Source organism: Condylura cristata, unplaced genomic scaffold (genome assembly GCF_000260355.1).
Source record: "Condylura cristata isolate star-nosed mole 26May11 unplaced genomic scaffold, ConCri1.0 scaffold00014, whole genome shotgun sequence".
In the NCBI taxonomy this organism is placed as follows: domain Eukaryota; kingdom Metazoa; phylum Chordata; class Mammalia; order Eulipotyphla; family Talpidae; genus Condylura; species Condylura cristata.
Genome location: NW_004567115.1, coordinates 27,090,724 through 27,111,605, shown reverse-complemented (window position 1 = coordinate 27,111,605; position 20,882 = coordinate 27,090,724). Strand labels below are relative to the sequence as shown.

The following is a 20,882-nucleotide window of genomic DNA, read 5'->3' as shown; positions in this document are numbered from 1 at the left end:
AAAAAAAAAAAAAGGAAGGTTCAGCTGTCATACTTACAAACAACATACTGGCAAACGACAATCTATGGACAAATTCAACCTGGTGTCTGTTTTTGCATTTAGTTTTATTACAACACAGTCATATCAGTTTATGTATAATTGATAACTGTTTCCATGCAACAACTACAGAGATGTATGGTGTGACATAAACCCTGGCTTACAAGCCTAATTTGTCTGGTATTTTATAGAAAATAGTCACTGATCACCTGATTTTGTGTCTCAAACACTCATCATGAAGATATAAAACCTTGGGATCCCATTTGAGAAAATAGTTCTAAATCAGCTGTTTTGATTTGAGGGCCTTGAGAAGAGATGATCTATCAGGCACTATTAAAATGGCCCATGTTTTGGGTCTTTCTGGTGGTGCAATGGGTGAAGTGCAGCACTTACCAAGGCATCTGCAGCTGCTGCCGCATTGAGTTCAATTCCCTGCCAGGTTGGTGACCCACAGGGCATGGCAGACCTCTCCTGACCTACCTGCTGCTCCTCTCAGCAGTGTATTTCAGCACATGCAGCCTGTTCTGCTCCCTCACTCTCTGGTGAATTCTCTCACTGGCCACCCCCTCCTGCCCCCGCCCAGGCCTGGCCAGTTCTTGTATATATAAATACATGAATGTTTAAAAAATATATATATAAGAATGAAATCAAATTTTATACTTACAGATGTTCTTCCAGCTTCTTTTTTAGAAGAACAGACTGAAAATGGAAAATAAGAAAGTTTATTACATAATACTTTAGTTATTAAAAATTAATAGTACTAACTCAAAGTATTCTCAATAAGTTCACTAGTCCAACAGCTCAAACACACAATGTATCTGAGTTCATTTCTCTTTGAGAAGGAAGAATGTATGATTAATATAAAATACCCCAAAGCTGCATATTCGTTTTCTTTATACAGTCAAGGAAATGAATTAAAGTCACTTATGTATAGACTTGGACTCAAAAGGTAGGCAGAACTCTAATAAAAACAAACTTTCCTAGGATAATTCTTATCTACTATATTGTTTTCCTTGTATCACAACAAAATTTGGTCTCATTTCCAATATATGCTTAACTTAGGGATTTGTGAGTATGTACTGCTTACAAATAATTCACTTGATGGTATGAGAATGTCACAAATGTTACATGTAAAGAATTTAATATACTTAAGAATGCAGCTCTGAGTAAGAATTGGGGGGCAAAAAAAGTCTCCTGAAAAGATTATATTTGCTCTAAAAATGTCCTCACACTAATTCTTTGATTTACAGTCATCTTATCTGATGATCACATAATTGTTTATTCAAGTTCATTCCAACATAGCTTGGCAATATTTCAATAGTTTTTTGTTCAGCATGACAACTATCCACCAGTGGATCTCAATATCCTCTGTCAGTGCTTTCCGTAAATTAAAAAAAAGACAACAAATCCCATTAACTTTCTAGTTAAAGGATAACATAAATACTTTTTAAATATCTGAGCAATGACTTTATATTTTGATTAGACTCTAGCAAAATTAATTTTAACTCTGGGATAATACAAAATATAATAATTACTTAATGCCCCATGCACCACACTAGAGATGTCACATCACAGACATCATCTTAGATGACTGCTCAATACTGTGAGTAGTACTAGCCCCTTTAATGGCTGAGGGAGATGGGGCTGAGGAGACATTCCACAGCAAGTCCAAAATTAAACTGTAGTCTGCCAGCCCTCAAAGTCTGCATGTGAATTCCATGTCCACACTTCCTGTGCTACAATGTTCTCCCACTGAGGAGTGGCACTATCAAAATATATGGCAGGAAGAGGCTCGAGTGTGGCAGGAAACAAGTTTTAAAATAGCTTATAAAAAATGAACTAATGGCAATGATGGGACAGAGCAGGAATGGGATGGATTAAAAAAAGAAAGCATAATTCTTTTTAGCTTTATTTGATTTTTCTTTATATCCTTTAAGTATATTAATTGCAAAGGAATAAACCTATAATCCAAGTAGAGTGGTTATCTTCATACTGCATAAAATTCTTATAATTAGAAATGAAGATGGCAGTAATGTGTAAATTAAAAAACTGCTCACTATAAAGAAATGAATAGGAAGCCATACTTACAATAGCCTTGAGCAGAACCCATGCCAAGAGACAGAGAGGACATATTAGTATGGAGCAAACACAGCAGCCAATAGAAGGAACGATTTAGTAATTCATGAACAGAAGTAAAAGATATGCATTTGTTTTTCAAAAATGTACGTTTTTCTTTCTTCTATGTATGGTCTCCTCATTCTGTCTCGTTCTCTGGAGTTTAATACACTGTGGCTAGCCCAAATTATCCATATCACTGGATATAACAATGCTTTTCTGCTTCCATGCTAAAAATAAATGACATAAAAATAATAAAAAAAATGTGCAATCATCCTACTCTGACTAAGGTCACATGAAAGGACTGCGGTTTGTGAACAGAAACAGGCAGAAATTATGCTGTTCTTCAGAGGGGACCAGTTCCACCTGGCAGGTTGTTCTACATATGATATATTCCTTAGGTGCAACACTGTAGGTTAGTGAAAGAGAAAGGACAAGAACATCAAAAATGTGCTGGAAGAAAGAACCCAATCTTTGTTACTGTACTAGCTATGTCTGAGGCATATCTTCAGAATAAGGAAGTTTCTATCTGAATATTACTATATGTAGAGAAGAACTCGAAGATAATTGTCAAGATTTTAGTGTAAGACATCTCATTAGCATCTGCACAGTCAAATAAATTGACTAACTTATACAAAGTCCTGTATAAGTTTGACACCTCATTTTTAAAGCATGTAATGGTAGACAGTGTATTTAATTAGAATTAACACAGTAATATTTAATATCAGGTTATTTTTCACAGAGTATGTTTTATTCTTCACAGGATAAATTCCTTTATATGTCTTAATATTAGAATGGGAAACAAGTACAGTGGGCTGGTACTGATGCTTTGTCAGTCTTATTTTCTATGTACCACAAACCCTTCCCTCCTTTAACAAATCAAAAAACATTTCCTTCAAATTTTTACAAACCAAATGAAGTTTACATTAAATAGAGAGTAAGGGGCCTCATGACTGCACTAATCTGAGGACTATTACCCCTTTTAGCTCCTCTCTAAGACAACTCTAGTCAGGCTTATGAATAGCTTACACACCGAGAATGGTTTTCTTTTCCTCTTTGTAATTTTGCATTCTGGATAAAACATGTTTAAAACAATAACCATGACCTTTCAAACTAGTTCCATTGTAAGAAGGGAATAAAGTAGCTTAAATATTGGTGACAGACTTAGGAAGTGGGAATCGGTCAGGAATCTGAGAAGGATTACCAGTAAGTTAATTTAAAGGACTGTAAAACCACCAATCTTACAATGCTTCCAATCAACATAAGCTCAATGTACATTTAAGAAACTTATAAAATTATATTACTGATGTATTTTTTTATCTAATATGCTCAGATTTTAAGTAAATTCTGGTTTGAATCCCCTTCTTTGATTCCTTTTGCTTTTCTTTCCACTTATGTTAAATTATGTTAAAAAGGCTGGATGAAATTCCATGTATTTTGATGTTTTGAGGTTGATTTCCAAATTACTCTATCAATGGAGACAACCAAATCTGTCAATGGGAATAACCAAACACAAACAGGTTTACTCTCAAAGGATTTGTATCAAATGGCAATAGGAAAAAAAAGTACCCCACCTGGCCGAAGCACTGCTTAGTCACTAAAGTTTAGGTGTCCTGTCCTCTTTACACTATTTTTGAGGACTGTACAGTCATATACTCTATCATATACTACCTATCAACTGGATGTGTAGAATATGCTCTACTTACACAGACAGCAGGAGACCCTGAAATGAAAATGCAATTTTTTTAATCGAAGGGGAAAAATCCTATACTTTGAAAACTAAAGCTTTTAAAATATAAAGCCTCAATTAATTTCTTAGTTGAAAGCTACAAATGAACTTTTAATTCTTGGCAGAGTGAATCTTAAAAAGGAATAGCACTTTCAATAGGAATGTTAGTAAAGCAGTTTCTTTTCTATAACTAATATAATTATATATCATTTTTATAGAGATCATCATATAAAAAACAAAAGTTAAAGATTTTCTTGACATTGTAAAACTGTTGGACAGTGGTTGGTACATATTAAAACTTACATCTTCTGCTTTTGAGCCTTGATCTTGCAAAGACTTTTGCAATTCTTCAACTTGTGATTGTACTTCTAAAAGTCTCTGATTCACCAACCTAGAAAACAAATATGTATTAATTTTCCAAGTTCTGACTTAATTTCTGTCTTTTTCCTTAGATTCTCCTGTTGGTTAAAGAGGCAGTAGAAGTAGCTAAATGAAACTTCATGTTATAGTAGCAGTTGCAAGTTTACTGGTAGGTTTTTGTGCTGTTTGAAATGTCTATGATGATTTCCAATGTAGTGTTTTGGTGGATGTATTTTCTTTAGTTGGAATATTTATGTATGTCTACCTGCAATGTAAACTATGAATGTAAATACATATATCTTTAACTCAAAATGTGTCAGGGAGCACTAGTGTTAAAGGATGCCTACAGTCAAGGAATTTAGTGGAGAGGGAAATGTAAACAAATAAAATATGAGGCAAACACTTCAACACAGTGCATAGAGCATAATGTAGACTGCTCAAAAAAAGCAGAACTGTACTTAACGGTATGGAGGAGTTAGGACAGGATTTCATGAATTGAGACTAAAACAGTAAAGAAAATATTTTATGTGGTTAAGGTGGATAAAGAGATTTGAGACAGAGAATTCAAATTCAGTATGTCCAAACTGCACAGCAAAATGAGAGGGTATAGTGAGTTTGGGAATCATAGGTAAGAATAAGTGATAAGAGAAAGAATGGCTTGTGTACAGGCAAAAGTATCTATTATAATAGGCCTATTATAACCTGGCCTAAAATCTGCTGAAATGGAATAAACTAGCCAGTCTTTAATAATGGGGATTCTGAACCTTGATTTTCATAATTCTCTAGATCATTAAAGTGCAACATTCAGCAGGCCAGTTTGGTTTCCCAGATCTTGGGTGATGTTGAACATTTGCAAAAAGAGAAACATCTGTTTTGCAAATAGAGCATGTTATTATAAGAAAGAAAATATATTGAAAGGCAAAAGAAGAAGAAATAAAAAACCCACAGGATTTCAGCTTGAGCTACCAAGAACCATTCACTGATGAAGGGGATACAGTAGGAAGAAGAAAGGATTACAAAGGACCTAACTTTGTATTTATTGAAAATTAAGTACTTGGGGAGGTAACTAGCTACGTCTGGAACACAGAGAGGTCTGAGTTGAATATACAGATTTGGAAACCATGAGTAGCTACCTGAAGTCATGAGCATAGATAATATTGACTAGAAAGAATGTAAAGAGTGGAAGAGGAACAAAGATGGTCCATGGGAGATCACTAACCAAGGGCAAAAAGAGGAAACTTACCCTGGAGAATAATTGGAGAATTAGGAGGAATATAAAAGAGGGGTGTTGCTGAAATGAAATAAAAGTTTGAGGAAGGATGAAATGATCAGCAATAAATACAATAAAAAGATGTAAACAAACTCTAGAAATCTGAATATGGAACGGAGCTACCAGAGGGACAGAGTAGGGAGAAGGCAACAAGGGACAAGAGAGGCCAAATGGAATATGGTAGAGGATTACGGGTGCCTTGGGGGGATGTGGATCATACATCTGGAGAGATGTGAAATTTCACCCCTAAAACATACACAATGTTGTAAATCAGTTAGAGCATTTTTTAAAAAGAAAGAAGAGAAGAAAGGGAAGAAGGCAGTAGCATTTACTAACAACAACAGGCAAGTCTGTCCTCAAGCATCCTATTTCTTAAAGTGAAGTAAAATGACACATGATCACATTTCAAAATACAATTCCAGTTGCTGTTTAAAGAAATAAAAAACCAAGGTAAGTAGGGAAAGACATTGGCTAATTGCTACAGTTAGTACCCATTCCTACCTATTCTCTGTCTCCAGTTCATTCTTGCGTAGATTTGCATCATCTAGAAGGCTCTGCAACAAGGCAATTTTTTCATTGTCTGAACCCTCTTGGCTAATTTTTAACATCTTATTTTCATGCTGAAGACGAATAAGTTTCTCCCTAAGTGAGGGAAACAAAAACTGGTCATCTCGTATATTATTAATACAATATAGCTAACAAAAATCAGCTATGTACAGTTACAGATTTAATATATAGAACAGTAATGGGAAAGTACTTTTAAAAAAATCTAGTTCCTGGGCCCTCCCTGGTGGTGCAGCGGGTTAAAGCACTGCACTAAGAAGCTTAAGCCACTTCCACATGAGTTGGATCCCCGCCTGCCCCAGAGGTGCCCTGGAGGTGATCCACATGGCGCGGCAGACCTCTCCTGACCCACCCACTGCTCCCCTCAGCAGTGTACTTCGTCGATCTGCCTGTTCTGCTCCCCGCTCTGTCCCTGGTGAATCCTCTCACCCTCCGCATCTCTGGCCTATACCCCAGTTCTGTATGAATAAGTAAATAAATCTTTAAAAAAAATATCTAGTTCCTATACAACTGGGTAAGCATTACACTTCAGGTCTGAAGTAAGTTTTCTTAAGAATGAATAGAGATAAAAGAATGTCCAAGTGTCAAGATTTGTAATGAAAGCGGTTTCTAAATTCCATTTTTTTCTGACTTTAAATATTTAAATGATGAATGCATTTACTTTTTGATTCTCATCAAAAAACATGTCCAAAGCTATGCTCTAAAATTACCAATCAGTTGGTGGCAAAATATAACATTCAATGAATGCTGACAAGATACACAATCTACCCATTCTTATAAATAAGTAAAAGTATATTCTTATAAAAAAGTCAAATAATCAGAATCTATTTATTGAACTGCAATTGTTTTGGGCTCCTTGTGATAAGTTTAAGTTTACATTGGGTAGGGATGTTAAAAGCAACAGTCACACTCACATTCACTGTAGGGATGGCATAATTGAGGATGAATTTATAAGAAGATATAGTTGGAGAAATACTGTTAAAGTTATAATTCATGGTTAACATGATGTAGGGGCTCCTATAAAAAGATTACTAGCACATACCAGACACTATAAAAAGCTGTGTTTTTCCACTGTTTCAAAAAGACACCTGCATCCCCATGTTCACTGCTGCTTTATTTACAATAGGAAATAAATAGCAACCCAAATGCCCAAAAGTAGATGACTGGATTAAAAAGATGTGGTACATATACACAATAGAATATTACTCAACAATCAAAAAAGATAAATCCAAGCCTTTTGTAGCAACATGGATGGAGCTGGAAGGGATCATGCTTAGTGAAATAAGCCAAAAAGAAAAAGAAAAATACCATATGGTGTCACTCACAGCAGAAGCATGAAGGATGGGGGGTGGGGGGAGGGGGACAATAATAATAATAATGTACAACTATATACCAGAGACATTTTACGGGGGTGGTGGAGTGGAGAATGTGATCAATCAAAAATGGGGCTGGTGGGAGAGAGTGCCTAGGTCTTTGGTGATGGCACACGGGTGACTTGGTGATGGAAAGCCCACAGGGATTACAACTGAGATGGAAAAAGGAACAAAGTGATGTAAAAACAAACGATCATATTGTTAAAAATGTATATAAGTAAAAAAAAAGGAAATACAAACTTTCTATAATCATAAGGTGCAAAATACTACTGCATAAATATAGCCATGTAAATCTATGCACATACACATGCAAACACTTAAGAAAATGGATCACAGTATATCCTACATTGGTATTCATTATTTTTGTTAAAATTTCCCAACTTTTTTAAATGTTAAAATACACAGATGGATTGTTATTTATTTAGCAAATGTCCAATTATTAGACATTTGACCAATTTTCAGCTGTAACATGTTAATAATAATCAGCTTCAGAAATTCTTGGTTATTTCTTAACATTAACTTCCAAAAAAGTTTATTTTCGGGTAATAAGTTAGGCACATTTTTAGACAACAGATACATCAGACAAACTACTTAGAAGAAAAATTGTACCATTTTAGTTTATTACTTCTAGTTTCTGTGGTTTTCTTGATATACTTACATCAATGAAAATAATCACATAAAATAGAATATTAGAAGTCTAAGAGGCAAATTCCATTATGGATTAAGAATATCAACCCATTGCCTTTTACATCTGTTTAAAAATTTTTATTTGTTTTACCATTTAAGTATCTTGATATCTCCTCTGACAGACAGCATATGTTGAGTCATACTCAAAAGAGTCATTATATTTGTTGTCTTTATCATTACTCTTCCTCAGTTTAAAAAGCCTTCATAACCTTCTTAAAAGATGTTTTTCTGGACAGAATTACTGTCATAAATATTCATAAAAGCAAGTACTAATTTACTCAACAAATTTTACTGGTCCAGAAACAAACGCACTATGTTGGATGGCAGAAAAGTAAAAGGTACACAAGATACTTTCAGAAGTGGTATTCAACTCTCTTTGCTTTTTCTTAAATAACTGCCAAGAACAACAAGTTAACAGTCTTCATTTATTTAACAAGTATTTGCATGCCAACTTCAGCTTTTAAAACTTATACATTTCTTACACAAGCATTATTTTATTTAATAATCTGAAGAATGCTGTGAAGAATCGAGGCTTGTGTCTATTTAGAAAAGGGCGAATAGGCGCCCCCCACCCCAAAAAGGAAAAATCAATCTTGGGGATTAACCATTCTTCTGCTGGATACTTAGTGCCTCTTTCTCAACTTTTTTTATTTTTATATACAAAGCCAGGTATATACTTAAATAAATGTAATTTTTAAAATGCTATGACTAAGTAAAAATATAAGGTACTATGAAAGAAAGAGTAGCAAAGGAGGAGAGATTACTTCCTTTTGTCTATTGCTTTGTATCTTTTCCAGGGCATTCCATGTAGTTAACAGACAAGCCTTAGTGACTACTTATATTGTAGGCCCGTGGCTAAGCATAACCTTTCTCTGCCTAGGGACAAGTGGCTTTATTGCTAAAAGTCTGCTAAAGATACAAACACAGATAGACTTGTTTGCTGGGTACATGTGAAAAAAAACAATGTCCAACATGAGAAAAAAACAAGTCTCTAATAAGCCAAAGAAAAGAGCTTTTGATAGGCTAAAAATATGGAAATCTAATATGGAGTTTATATTGAAAGTGTTAGTAATAAAGAATAAAGAATGAAGCCCCTGTAAAAGGAGTGAGTGTTCTCCAAGAATACTGTGCAGTGTAACTATAAGTCCATCATCTCCTTACCTGATTTCAGGAGTAACAATCTCTGCAGCCAGACTATCTGAAGATTCCTGACTCCCCAGAGGCATTAACCCTATAAATACACAAATATGAGTGTAGGGTTGAGAGACAACATTATCTTCTGTTTAGTATTAATTCTAACAGCTGAAGTCTTTTAGACAAGTGAAAAAACAATGTCACAGTTGCCTTCTATTATTACCAATGTCTTTTAAACATTTTCTAAGTGTAAAACTAAGTGGCAGTAAACATATTCACTATGTTGTGGAACCATCCATACTATCTATTTATAAAATGCTTTCCTTACCCAAAACATAAATTGTCTATTAATCAGTAACTTCCTATTCCTATTTTTCTTAGGCTCTGGTAACTGTCATTTTACTTTCTGAATTTGCCCATTGTAGACATTGTATATATATAAAATCCTAAATATTTTCCCTTTTGTGCTTGACTTATTTCATTTAACATAATGTTTTGAAGATTCATCTATGTTGCAGCACTTGTCAGAACTTCATTACTTTTATGAATGAATAATATTCTATTCATATGTATACACCACATTTTGCTTATCTATTATTTCTCATTTGTTCAGTCTAGATTTTTAAAACAAAACTTTTAGATCAAGAATACACACACACACACACACATATAAGAAGGTTAGGACATAAAAAAAAATACACACACACATATACATATATGTATATGTATAGGTATGTTTGTTTGTTTATAGGTAGCAAAGAAAAAAAAGTGATGGCCTGTCTTTTCATGATGACATAACAGCTGAGAACAAAAGCACTGAAGTTCACTCTAGATTCTCAAAATTTTGGAAAACTTATGTAGAACTCATCAGATATGTGAAAAGATTGCCAAACAGCAATGAGGAGCCACTTACAATCAGAAATAACAGTAATATTTCTGTGTGTGTGAAGACAATTAAAAAGATGCAATTTTCTTTAAGTGAGCCTTGGTAATTTGGAATAGAGAAAATAACTTTAGGCTACCTCCATTAGGGTTTGCCAGACTGGTTCAGAAATAGGTCAGGAGGGTAGAAATGTTAGTGGTGATGAGAAAATTGTTAATGATTGACATGCAGGCTGGGAAGGCTGGAAAATGAGGCCCGAGGAGTGTTGTCAATAGAGAAAATGGTGTGCAGGATAAAGGTCAAAGTGCAAGTAGATACACACTGGAAGGAGTGAGGAGAGAGAGGAGGTTATAATCAGAGGGAAAGAAAAATTCCAGGTTCAAGTAACTGAGTAGCTGAAGGCTGGCTACTAGAGGGGCCTAAGAAGGTTAGGACATTAAAAAAAATACACACACACACACATATACATATATGTTATGTATCGGGCCTTTAGTCAGGCTCCTGCCTCTACTATGGGAAGGAAAAAGTGCTCAAAGCTACACCTTGAGCTAAATGCTGCTCCTTTCCTATAAGAAGAGCTGTTTTCTACTTTGGATGTAATTCCCTTAATGGACTGATACCCACACCTCTCATCTTAGTTGGAAAAAAATATATCACTGAATCAGAAAGTTGGACATACTTTTAAAAAAGTCATGGGAACCTTTGCAGAATACACCTTTTTCAGGTTAATTAACAGAGATTTTATGATTTTGACTAATATAATTCAAAATTTTAAATGTAGTTAAAATAAAAGTAGGTAAATAAATCCAATCCTCTAACTATAGACTATTTGCCACAAAACCCAGGTAACATTTCCAAATTTTTGTCTATCGCAGAGATTCTTCACCAACTTTTAAATATTAATCTATTGGCACAATCATCTTAATGCGAATCTTACATTTTTACAAATGTTAGAAATAATCTTTTATTTAAAATTTTATTTTTGTGTAGAAGAACTGGGCTGTAGGCCAGGGGTTTGAGGTGAGAGGATTCACCAGAGACAGAGTGGGGACCAAAACATGTGGACTGATTGAAATACAGTGCTGAGGGGAGTACAGGCAAGACAGGAGAGGTCTGCTGAGCCATGTGCCTCAGTTCCCCAGGCCACAGCCATGATAGCCATGAGACTTAACTCCTAGGCTACCAGGGAGGCCCATGAAATAAATAATTTTGTTTGGATTTTGGAAATGTTTTTACCTTGCGTTGTGAGCTGCCCTTCTTGAGCCTGTACACAACGAAGTTCTTCAATGGTTTCTTTCAGAGAATCCCTTTCTGTTCTTAACCTCTGGAGGTACATTAAAAACAAGGAACATTAGCTTCAAGTTTTGATTGTTTACTCACCAGAAGTTTGTCTTTCCTAATAGAACAGTAAACAGCACAGAACATGGACATGTTTTAACTTTTGATATTCTATAGGAAGATCATGGAGGGAAGAGATAAATTTTGTTCCCATTTAACAATGCAGACTATCTAGTGTGAGCAAAGCAGTATGATGCCCATTGTTCACACAAAGAACAAACTGTCTCCTCCATCTTTACAATTAGTTCTCAAGTAACATTGTTTTTATGAAGCATAAAAGATCAAACAACAAAAATGTTAAATATTTATAAATCTTGACAAAGTAAAAATATTTTGAAAGATTCAAAGTATATTGAAAAAGAAATTGTTTTCTATATTAAGCATATAGAAAAACATAGAAAACAGAAAAATGACAAATTTATAGAAAATTCCAAGTAGCAATGTAAAAGAAGCAAAGTTGTAGAAACGTTTATATAAGATAAATTAGGTAGAAGTAAAAACATTCTTTTAACCTTTTATTTAAGGTCTATTTCTGAAAATGAAATATAAATCTGTAATCTAAACAAGATCTCTAAATTTTTTAATTTATAAATAGAAGGGCTTAATGTAGCATGAATTTAAAATCAATTAAATATCATTATCTTAATGTTAGCAGTACAGAAAACCCAAAAATGCCTAATATAAGTATACTCACATCCTTTTCTTTTTGAAGACTGTCAACTTTTTCTTTTAGCCGCTTATATTCAAAATCTAATTTATCTGCTTTCTTTGATTCTTCAGATAATCTATTTTGTAGTTCTACTACCTAATACAGAAAGGCATCATTAATTTTTAAAAATTGAAACATTAGAAAAAGAACCCTGTTTTCTTCTAAAAGTCTACAAAAACTCTCTTCTCTCTAAATACTCAAGAAAATGTATATGATCTGATGATAATACCCAATGGAGAGTACTAAGAATAAAAATCTACCTACACATTATGGTTCTTTAACCTACTCATCCAGAGTAACAATGTTCAAAATTATAAAAGATCCTACAGAATTTCAGTATGAAAGAGCCTGCACAGCTAAGTTTACAAAAGAGTTAAGGGAAACCCTCAGAGACTGAAACAAGAGCATGAAGTTTCTGTGGAAGTAGGGTAAGGTGTTAATTGCCAATTCCAGGAATCTAGAGCTCTGAATATAACAACAGGCAGGTAGTTGTGATACCATCTTGGATTCTAAAAGGTAGTCAGTCAGGAAACAGGGTTAAGAAAATAATCCGGGTTCCTCCCTAGTGGCACAATGGGTTAAAGCAAAGCACTATGAAGTTACCACAGCCACTTGCAGCCGGAGCTCGATCCCTGGCCAGGGAGGTGACCGACATGATGTGGCAGACTTCTCCTGACCCACCTGCTGCTCCCCTCAGCAGTGTATTTCAGTACATCTGCCTATTCTGCTCCCCACTCTGTCTCTGGTGAATCCTCTCATCCCCTGCACCTCTAGCATATACCACAGTTCTGTATGTATAAATAAATAAATGTTTAATAATAATAAAAAAAACTAGTGGACATAAAGAAACAAAGTAAGGTTTCTGAGGCTAAGAGAGAGGGAGGAGGAAGAAAAGCCAAAGGGGATACAGGATTTGCAAAACAAACTTTAATTCTTTGTGAAGAAAGCATCCTTGTATAGGAAAAGAGTTCTTAAAGTAGACATTAAAAGGACAAGTCAAGAGAATATTTAATGTTCGTTATGTTATTGTAATCTCAAAAAAAGCAAAAGGACAGGTCACAGATTGGCAAAAAATTAATGCAACAACATACATAAAAAACAAAAGATTAGTATTAAGAATATATAAAGAACATTGGAAAATCATTGAAAAAAATAATCTAATTTTTAAATGAATAAAAGATAAAAATAGGCAATTCAGTAAAGAAAATGTATTTTTAATTAGGATATATCATAGGAGATGCCATTAAACACCCATCCCAACAGTAGAATTTCAAGATTGACAATACTCTGTGTTGGTGATGATGTAGAAGAACAATAGCAATTCATACAAATTACCTGTTCATATTAAAATCACTTTGGAGAACAATATGACAATACTTAGTTAAATAAAGATCCTTTGAGGAAGAAATTCCATATATTTAAAATTTTTTCACACATGTATTTGAATAGGACATGCTCAACACTATTCATGGTGGTATCTTTTATAATATAAAAAAATAGTTGAAAATATTCTATACAATTCCTTCAAAATACATAAATTGTGGGATGGTTACTCAGCATGATACTACCATAGCAGTAAAGTGAAAGGAATTAAGCTATAACTAAAATATCTCACAAATATATACTAAATAAAGTCAATTATAGAACAGTACTTTCACTCTATAGCTTTCACATTTTATATATAGTTTTGAAACGTCAAAAATGTTATAAAGTTTTAGGGATAAATACATGTACATAAAAAGAATAAACAGGAACATGGTAATGAAAAAAAAAATACCAGCATAGTGGTTATGAGGAAGATTATGTTTTACTTCTTAAGCAGGGATACTTTTTTAAAGAAAGATTTTATTTATTTATGTTTGCAAAGAAGAACTGGGGTACAGGCCATACATGTGGGACATGAGAGTATTCACCAGGGATAGAGTGGGGCAGTGGTGAGACAGGAGAAGTCTGCTGAGCCATGTGGGTCAGTTCTCTGGCTGAGGATAGAACTTAGGCTGAGACTATCACTACCAGGGGCCACCAGGGAGGCCCCTATATTATTCTTTTATTTTTGTGATTTTTTTAAGTATTATGTACTAAGTTCATAAATAAAAAACAATAAAGGGGTCTGCTAAGAGACCAATTGATAACCTCTGGATAAGAACTTATTTTTTATAAATAAAAAAAATGAGAATACTGTAAAACAAAAGTCAGTAATTTTGGAAAAGCCATGGTATTATAATACTTGAAAATATCATTAAGAAACTTTGTTACTACTCTTTTTACCTGTCTCTTGTATGTCTCAAGTTGACTTCGGGCTGCATTGGCTTTTCTTAACTCTTCCTCTAGACTAACAGTGTTCTGCATATACATGGTATTCTTCTCTTCTAAGAGTTTAACCTGCCGCCTCAAATCACCAAGGTCTTCTAGCTTCTTTTTATATGATTCCACTTGACCTTCTAGCTTTGACACTTTATCAGAAGAATGTCTAGAAATAACACAGGACATCGGAAATTAGAAACACATCCTATTTGTGACAGCTATTTCAGACAGTGTTAAACCAATAAGGATTGCCAGGAAACCACACTTTTAAAAAAAAATATATAATTGTTTATTTTTACATCATTTGTGCCATTTTCCATCTCAGCTGTAATTTCTGTGGGCTTCCCATCACCAATTCACGTGTGTGACATCAACATAGTCTCATGCACCCTCCCCCTCCCCATTTTTGATCCCATTCCCCACTCCACCCCCGTAAATATCTCTGGTATATAGTTGTTCATTATTATTATTACCCCCCCACCCCAGTCCTTTATGCTCCTGCTATGAGTGAAACCATCTGGTATTTTTCTTTTCCTTTCTTTTTATTTTGCTAAGTGTGATCCCTTCCAGCTCCATCCATGTTACTGCAAAAGGCATGAGTTTACCTTTTTTGATCACTGAATAATATTCCATTGTATATATGTATGGAAATCATACATTTTAATGAAAGTATAAGACCAAAGTGATTCCAGGTTAATTGTATGCTCAGCTTAAAAATTACTACCAGAATTACAGCAACATTACAATGGAGAACATTACATAAGGAAAGCAAGCAGAAGGAGGTAGCCAAGCGAGTCACATGAGGCACAAAAGCAAAAACTGTGCAGTGTCCACATGATCTAACAATCAGAATATTATCTAAGAACAGCTGTTTCAGTGAAGTAGTAGAGGCAGATGATGGCAAATTTTAGGGCATTGAGGAAAGAACACAAATTTTACTTGTGTAACCTTAATTTGTTCTGGAGGGAAGGAGAATAGTGCGTCTCTTTTTCTAAGATGACAGAGATTTAAACATATAAACAAAAGCTCCAGTGAGAGATTCAAAGTGGAAAGAGATATGATAACTGATATTAATATTGCCCTGTGTAGGCAAGAAGGATTAAAACCAAGGGCACTGAAGAAGGAATCAGCATTGCACAGAAGAGTAACAAGTGTCGCCCAGCAAAACAGAAATAATGGGAAGGGAAGTGAGGACGTACAGGCGATATGGCCAAGGAAGCATTCCACTTTTCATGGCCACTTTCCTTGATGCAGAAGGAGACAAGATTGTTCTTTGAGCCTAAGCCACGGAGAGGGGGTGGTGCGGTGGGCATTCAGTTGAGAAGACCATGGAAGGGTGTAGTAGCTATCAGAGGAATGGCAGACACAGCTTCCCAGCCAGAGGCAACAGAATGGTGGACCTCAGTGAGAACCCAGGAAAGAGTAAAGATGACTAATGTGCAAATAAAACAAAATTGCAGCACTATGGGACTTTCTCAGTATTTAAGAGGAAACATGTAAAATGCAGAAGGTCAGAATGATGCAATTAAGGACAGGAAATGTAAGGGCAATGGGGGAAGAATAAAGGGGAAGGAATGAAATGCCTGGTGAGAAAAGAGTGGAGGTGAAGATAAAAGGATGGAGCAGTAAAGCCACATAGGCTGTGACAACAGTTAAGAAACAGGAAGACCAAGTAACTAAAGAAGTCAAAATTTTAAAATGGCAGTAGTAAGAAAAAAGGTCTAGAACTAGGATAAAGTGATGATCACAAAATGAATTTCTATTTAACAAATATCTATAAAACACTAAGCTGTCAAACACAATTTTAAGTGTTCACAACTAGAAATACACTTAATCCCGTATAGAGGTAGCTATGGCACTGTTAACAACTGAGAAAATGATTAATAAAGATTAAGTAAGTAATAGTACTGAACTCTGAGATGAGGTAATCTACACCCTGCTATATTCAGGAGCCTAGAGCCTATATAATTTGGGTAGGAATGACAAAGCTGAGGTTCTACAGAAAGGGGAAGACTACTTACCTAAGAACATCTATTTCATCTTTTAGCGACTGAGCTTCATCTGCCAAAGTGGTTAGTTCATCATTTTGTTGCCGAAGTTCAGAGATTTCCTTTTCTAACTCTTCACAGCGTATTCGATAATCATCTTTGGCTGCTTCCAATCTGTAATCAAAACAAAACAGACCAATAGTCCAAGAGACTAATGAATAATAATTTTCTTTAGAATAGTATAAGGAAATTAAAAAAAAAAAAAAAAAACACATGAGAATGAACTCTCTTTAATGTGTCCCCTAAGTTTGTGACTTTTCTTTTTAAAGATTTATATTTATTGATTTACACATATAAAAACTGGGGTGTAGAGGTACAATGGTGGAGGGGTGAGAAGATTCACCAGAGGGACAGTCAGGAGCGGAGCAGGCAAGACAGGAGGTGTGCTGTGCCATGTGGGTCACCTTCCTGGCCTGGGACCAAACTCAGGCAGCTCCAGCAATGACAGCATGATAGTGCAGAGACTTAACCTCTACACCACCAGGAAGGCCTCTTTTGTTCCTATTTGCTGTTATTTCCAAGTCTTAATATCTTCAAAATAAATTTCAGTTTAAGTTTGAATGATTTGTTAAGGAGATCTCTCCCTTAAGAAGGCATATTGTCTCATTTGTAGTTAACAAGTATTCTATTTGATGTAAACCTCAAAAGCCTTAAAAACCACAAAATACTTAAAAAATAGAGAGAAACGAGATCATTTTTATGTAATAAAAATGAGCCAGAAACATTATATTTAACTACAGAAAGTAGTATAAAATACTGTATAGTACTGATAAAATATGTGAATTGTTAAAATACTTTACTATGATACATATTTTGGAATAAAGACATTAGATAGTATTTAGGACCATTTTAAATACCAGTTCCCATAAACTACACTTAAAATACTTCCTAAAATAGAGAAACGCAAGGGTTATATAATATTAAAGTCTTACTATCATCAATAGAAAGTCAAGACACAGAAAAAGCTCTTTCAAACTTTTTGGTCTTGGGATCACCTCACACTCTTAAAATTACTGAGATTCAAAACCTCTTCTTAATACAGGTTCTATGTATTTATATTTACGTATTATAAATTAAAAGAGAACACTCTAAATATATTTACTTAATTGAAAGTAAAAGTAATGAACTCACATTTACATGTGATATGAAAAGTAACTTTTCTGAAATAAGAAACTGAAGATTGGCAATATTTTTTATCTATTATGACTTAAATATCTGATTTAACAGAAGACAGCTGGGTTCTTATGTTTTCTCCATTCATCTTCTGTGACATGTAATTTGATTGAAGTATACGAAGAAAATCCAGCATTGCACAGATATGCAGATGAAAAAGAGTCTTTTTGTGATAGAGAGCTTCAGAGTTACAGTTTTACAGTCCTAGTGCTAGAAATCGAGGGTTTGTTAGGAAACAAGTCATAATGGATTTTAGAGTATACCATTAAATAGTTTATATTACTGCACACATCAGAGTCATAGTCCTGTTCTGCTTTAAGGACATCTAATTTTTCTTCTTTTCATTTCCACTATCCATTTGTCAAAGGCCCTTTTCTTCCTTTTTGCCTTTTCCTTTCCAGAAGGTGTTACCCTTCACATAAGTCTGTTTGCAATTCATGCATCTAGCCTTTGTATCATGTCTCTTTAAAGACTGTACCTGAAAAGGGGTAAGCCTGCTTTTAAATCCCGTCCCTGTATCTTTTTATGATGCCTGGCCCCTGAAGAAGACCCAGTGTGATATGAAGTTTAATCCCCCTTTTTGTTAGAAAAGTAACTTTAGACTTTGAATGAAGTCAACATTTTGGTAAGTGCTCTAACTTACTCGTGCTCAGTGTACTTTGTACTTGTCTTTGTTTCTCCTCTGCCTTTACTTTGCTCACAGTGCCAGAATGGGTGGTTTCCTCCCTTCACTCAGAGTCACATTTCAGTTGGGGCATTCAGTATCATTTAATGCTGAGGGTTTAACTTTGATAGTTTTTCCTTCATATAGACTTATTTCATGTCATGTGGGAAAATTCTGGGTAAATTGTTTATTGCACTGTCTCCTTGGTCTGCAGGTACCCAGAATTCCTAACGATATAGTCTTACCTTTAAGTTATGGAATTTTAAAAAATAAGACTTTATTGCTTTCACCTGAATGTTTCTTCTTGGAGCTGTTCTAGCTGAGTCTGGAGCTGCAGATGCCTTCTGCCTGCTGGACTATTAGGATCTTCTATAGAATCAGACTGATTAAGTCTTTCCATTAATATCTGATTCTCTGCCAGCAGACTGCTCTTCTCCTCCTGCAATGCTGCAACCTGTCAGAATACAGAAAGACAGAAACTTTCTTCTTCCAACGCTGCCATTATCAGCATAATTACTATTATGAATTGAAGCCCGCTTTTAAATAAGTAAATTAATACCCTCTAAAAATATTTACATTATTTTTGAATACTGCCCAAGCAATATGTAAGAGTAAGCAATAATATATTATTTCTTCTCTGAAAGTTCACCAAAGAAGATACATACATGGCAACTGAGCATACAAAGATAATTATAATTAGTTATTAAGGAAATTCAAATAAAACCACAATATTGAAGAATGAAGTTATCAAGATAGTGAAAGGGGAGGTTCCTTGCTTCACTCTCTATAGAAGCATCTAATAATTAACCAGTGGGATACTACATGGAGAGTTTCATGGCCTGGGGTAAGACTGAAGCACCCCTTCTACCTCAGTGACTAATGCAGGCTGTGCCAGTGGAGACACAGAGAAGATTCACCTTTCCTTGGATAGAAAGTGAAGAGAAAAGTGCTTAGTGGCTGTGGCCAAAATTGGAGAACACAGAAGGGAGGGTCACCAGCCCAGCCAGACCAGGAGGAGAAGAGCCAAGGCATACAACCTGGATGCAGGAGAAACCCGTGTGGAGATCCTGGGAAGCAACACAGAGCCCAGGGCCCCAGTCAAAACAACAGAGAAGATCTCTAGGCTGCACGTTGCCCCTCCCTAACCCTCAGGACTGATAAGAACCTCATTCAGATGTACTTAAAAAACTTAACAAAAATAAACTTTTGGACTATGAGAAAATGTTGTTTTATGATGTTCTAACAATATACTTTTATCAGGGTGGATAAATTTAAAAAGATTTGCTCTGCCCAGTGTGGGTAAAGATGCAGAATCAATGAACTTTCACATACTTCTGGTGAAAATGGAAAAGGATTTAATGACTTTGGAAAGGAGTTTAGCATTTTTCTAAATGAAACAGATCATATTACCCATCAAATCTACTCTTAGGTATTAGAGAAGAGCATTTATCCACACAGATTTACAAAGAATGTTCATTTGTACATTCTTTGTACAAATGTACAAGGCTTTGCTTGTAATAGAGAAAACCCAGAAAAAACACAAAAACTCATCAACAAGCAAATGGACAAATATACTGTAGCACACATGTGCAACAGAATATTATTTGGCTCTAAAACAGACTTAACTACTGATACTGACAAGAATGAATCTCAAAATCATGAAAGAAGCCATCCAAAAATAGAAGCCAACTCTGAATGACTCCTTTTGTATACAGTTCCAGAAGATACAAACTATAATACAGAAAGCAGAGTTAAGGGATTACAAAGAGGCATAAGGAAAATTTTGAAGTTCTAAATCTATTATGCTGATTGTGGTGACAGTTTATCAGGTTTATACATATGTCATTAGACATCAAAATTGTATACTTTTAATGTAAGATATCTATCATAATAGATTCTATCTCAATAAAGCTATAAAAACAAAAGTTGGTTGCCATTTCTAGGTTCTCTCCCTACCCATCCTCTTCTTTGGACTCATTTTAGTTAGGCTATTAGCCCTATATACCACCAAACTGGTCATGAAGATTACTGCTGACCGCAAGGTCATTACCACCTGTTGACAACACTGGACACAGCTGAGCACAGCTTCCTTGAGACATTTTCTTCACTTGGCCTCCAGGATACCTTATTCTTGCTTTCTGTGTAAACCCACTGGTCATATTTTTCTTTCATTAGTTTCCCTTTATTTCTCTGCCCCTGAAGTATCCCATAGCTTTTCTTTTCTAATACAGTGACAGCTTCCAGTGCCCTGGCTGTAAACACCTTATCACTGGCAACACACACATTTCTATTTCTAGCCTGGCATCTTAGACTAGCTAGTATTTCCATTTGGATGTCTAATGGGCATCTCAAATTTAAATTGTCCACGTGGAATTCTTTTTTTAAAAAAAATATTTATTTATTTGCACATATAGAACTGGGGTACAGGCCAGAGGTGCAGGGGCGGTGAGAGGATTCACCAGAGACAGAGTGGGGAGCAGAACAGCCTGACTGAT

General features: G+C 35.0%; 1 protein-coding gene across 2 annotated transcripts in view; it reads right to left on the bottom strand.

Moving 5' to 3' along the window:
* The window catches only part of HOOK3 (hook microtubule-tethering protein 3), a 75,153-nt gene that overhangs the window by 12,636 nt on the left and 41,635 nt on the right, over positions 1–20,882 (bottom strand). Inside the window, exons 9-18 of one of the 2 annotated variants that reach the window (XM_012724939.1) lie at positions 18,678–18,841; positions 16,524–16,664; positions 14,467–14,668; positions 12,184–12,294; positions 11,388–11,475; positions 9,296–9,365; positions 6,012–6,152; positions 4,184–4,271; positions 2,125–2,130; positions 701–735 (exon numbers count right to left, since the gene is read on the bottom strand). In XM_012724939.1, coding sequence (XP_012580393.1) covers positions 701–735; positions 2,125–2,130; positions 4,184–4,271; positions 6,012–6,152; positions 9,296–9,365; positions 11,388–11,475; positions 12,184–12,294; positions 14,467–14,668; positions 16,524–16,664; positions 18,678–18,841 — 1,046 coding nt within the window. The remainder of the gene's footprint in view (positions 1–700; positions 736–2,124; positions 2,131–4,183; positions 4,272–6,011; positions 6,153–9,295; positions 9,366–11,387; positions 11,476–12,183; positions 12,295–14,466; positions 14,669–16,523; positions 16,665–18,677; positions 18,842–20,882) is intronic. The other variant, XM_004682289.2, reaches the window with a different exon arrangement.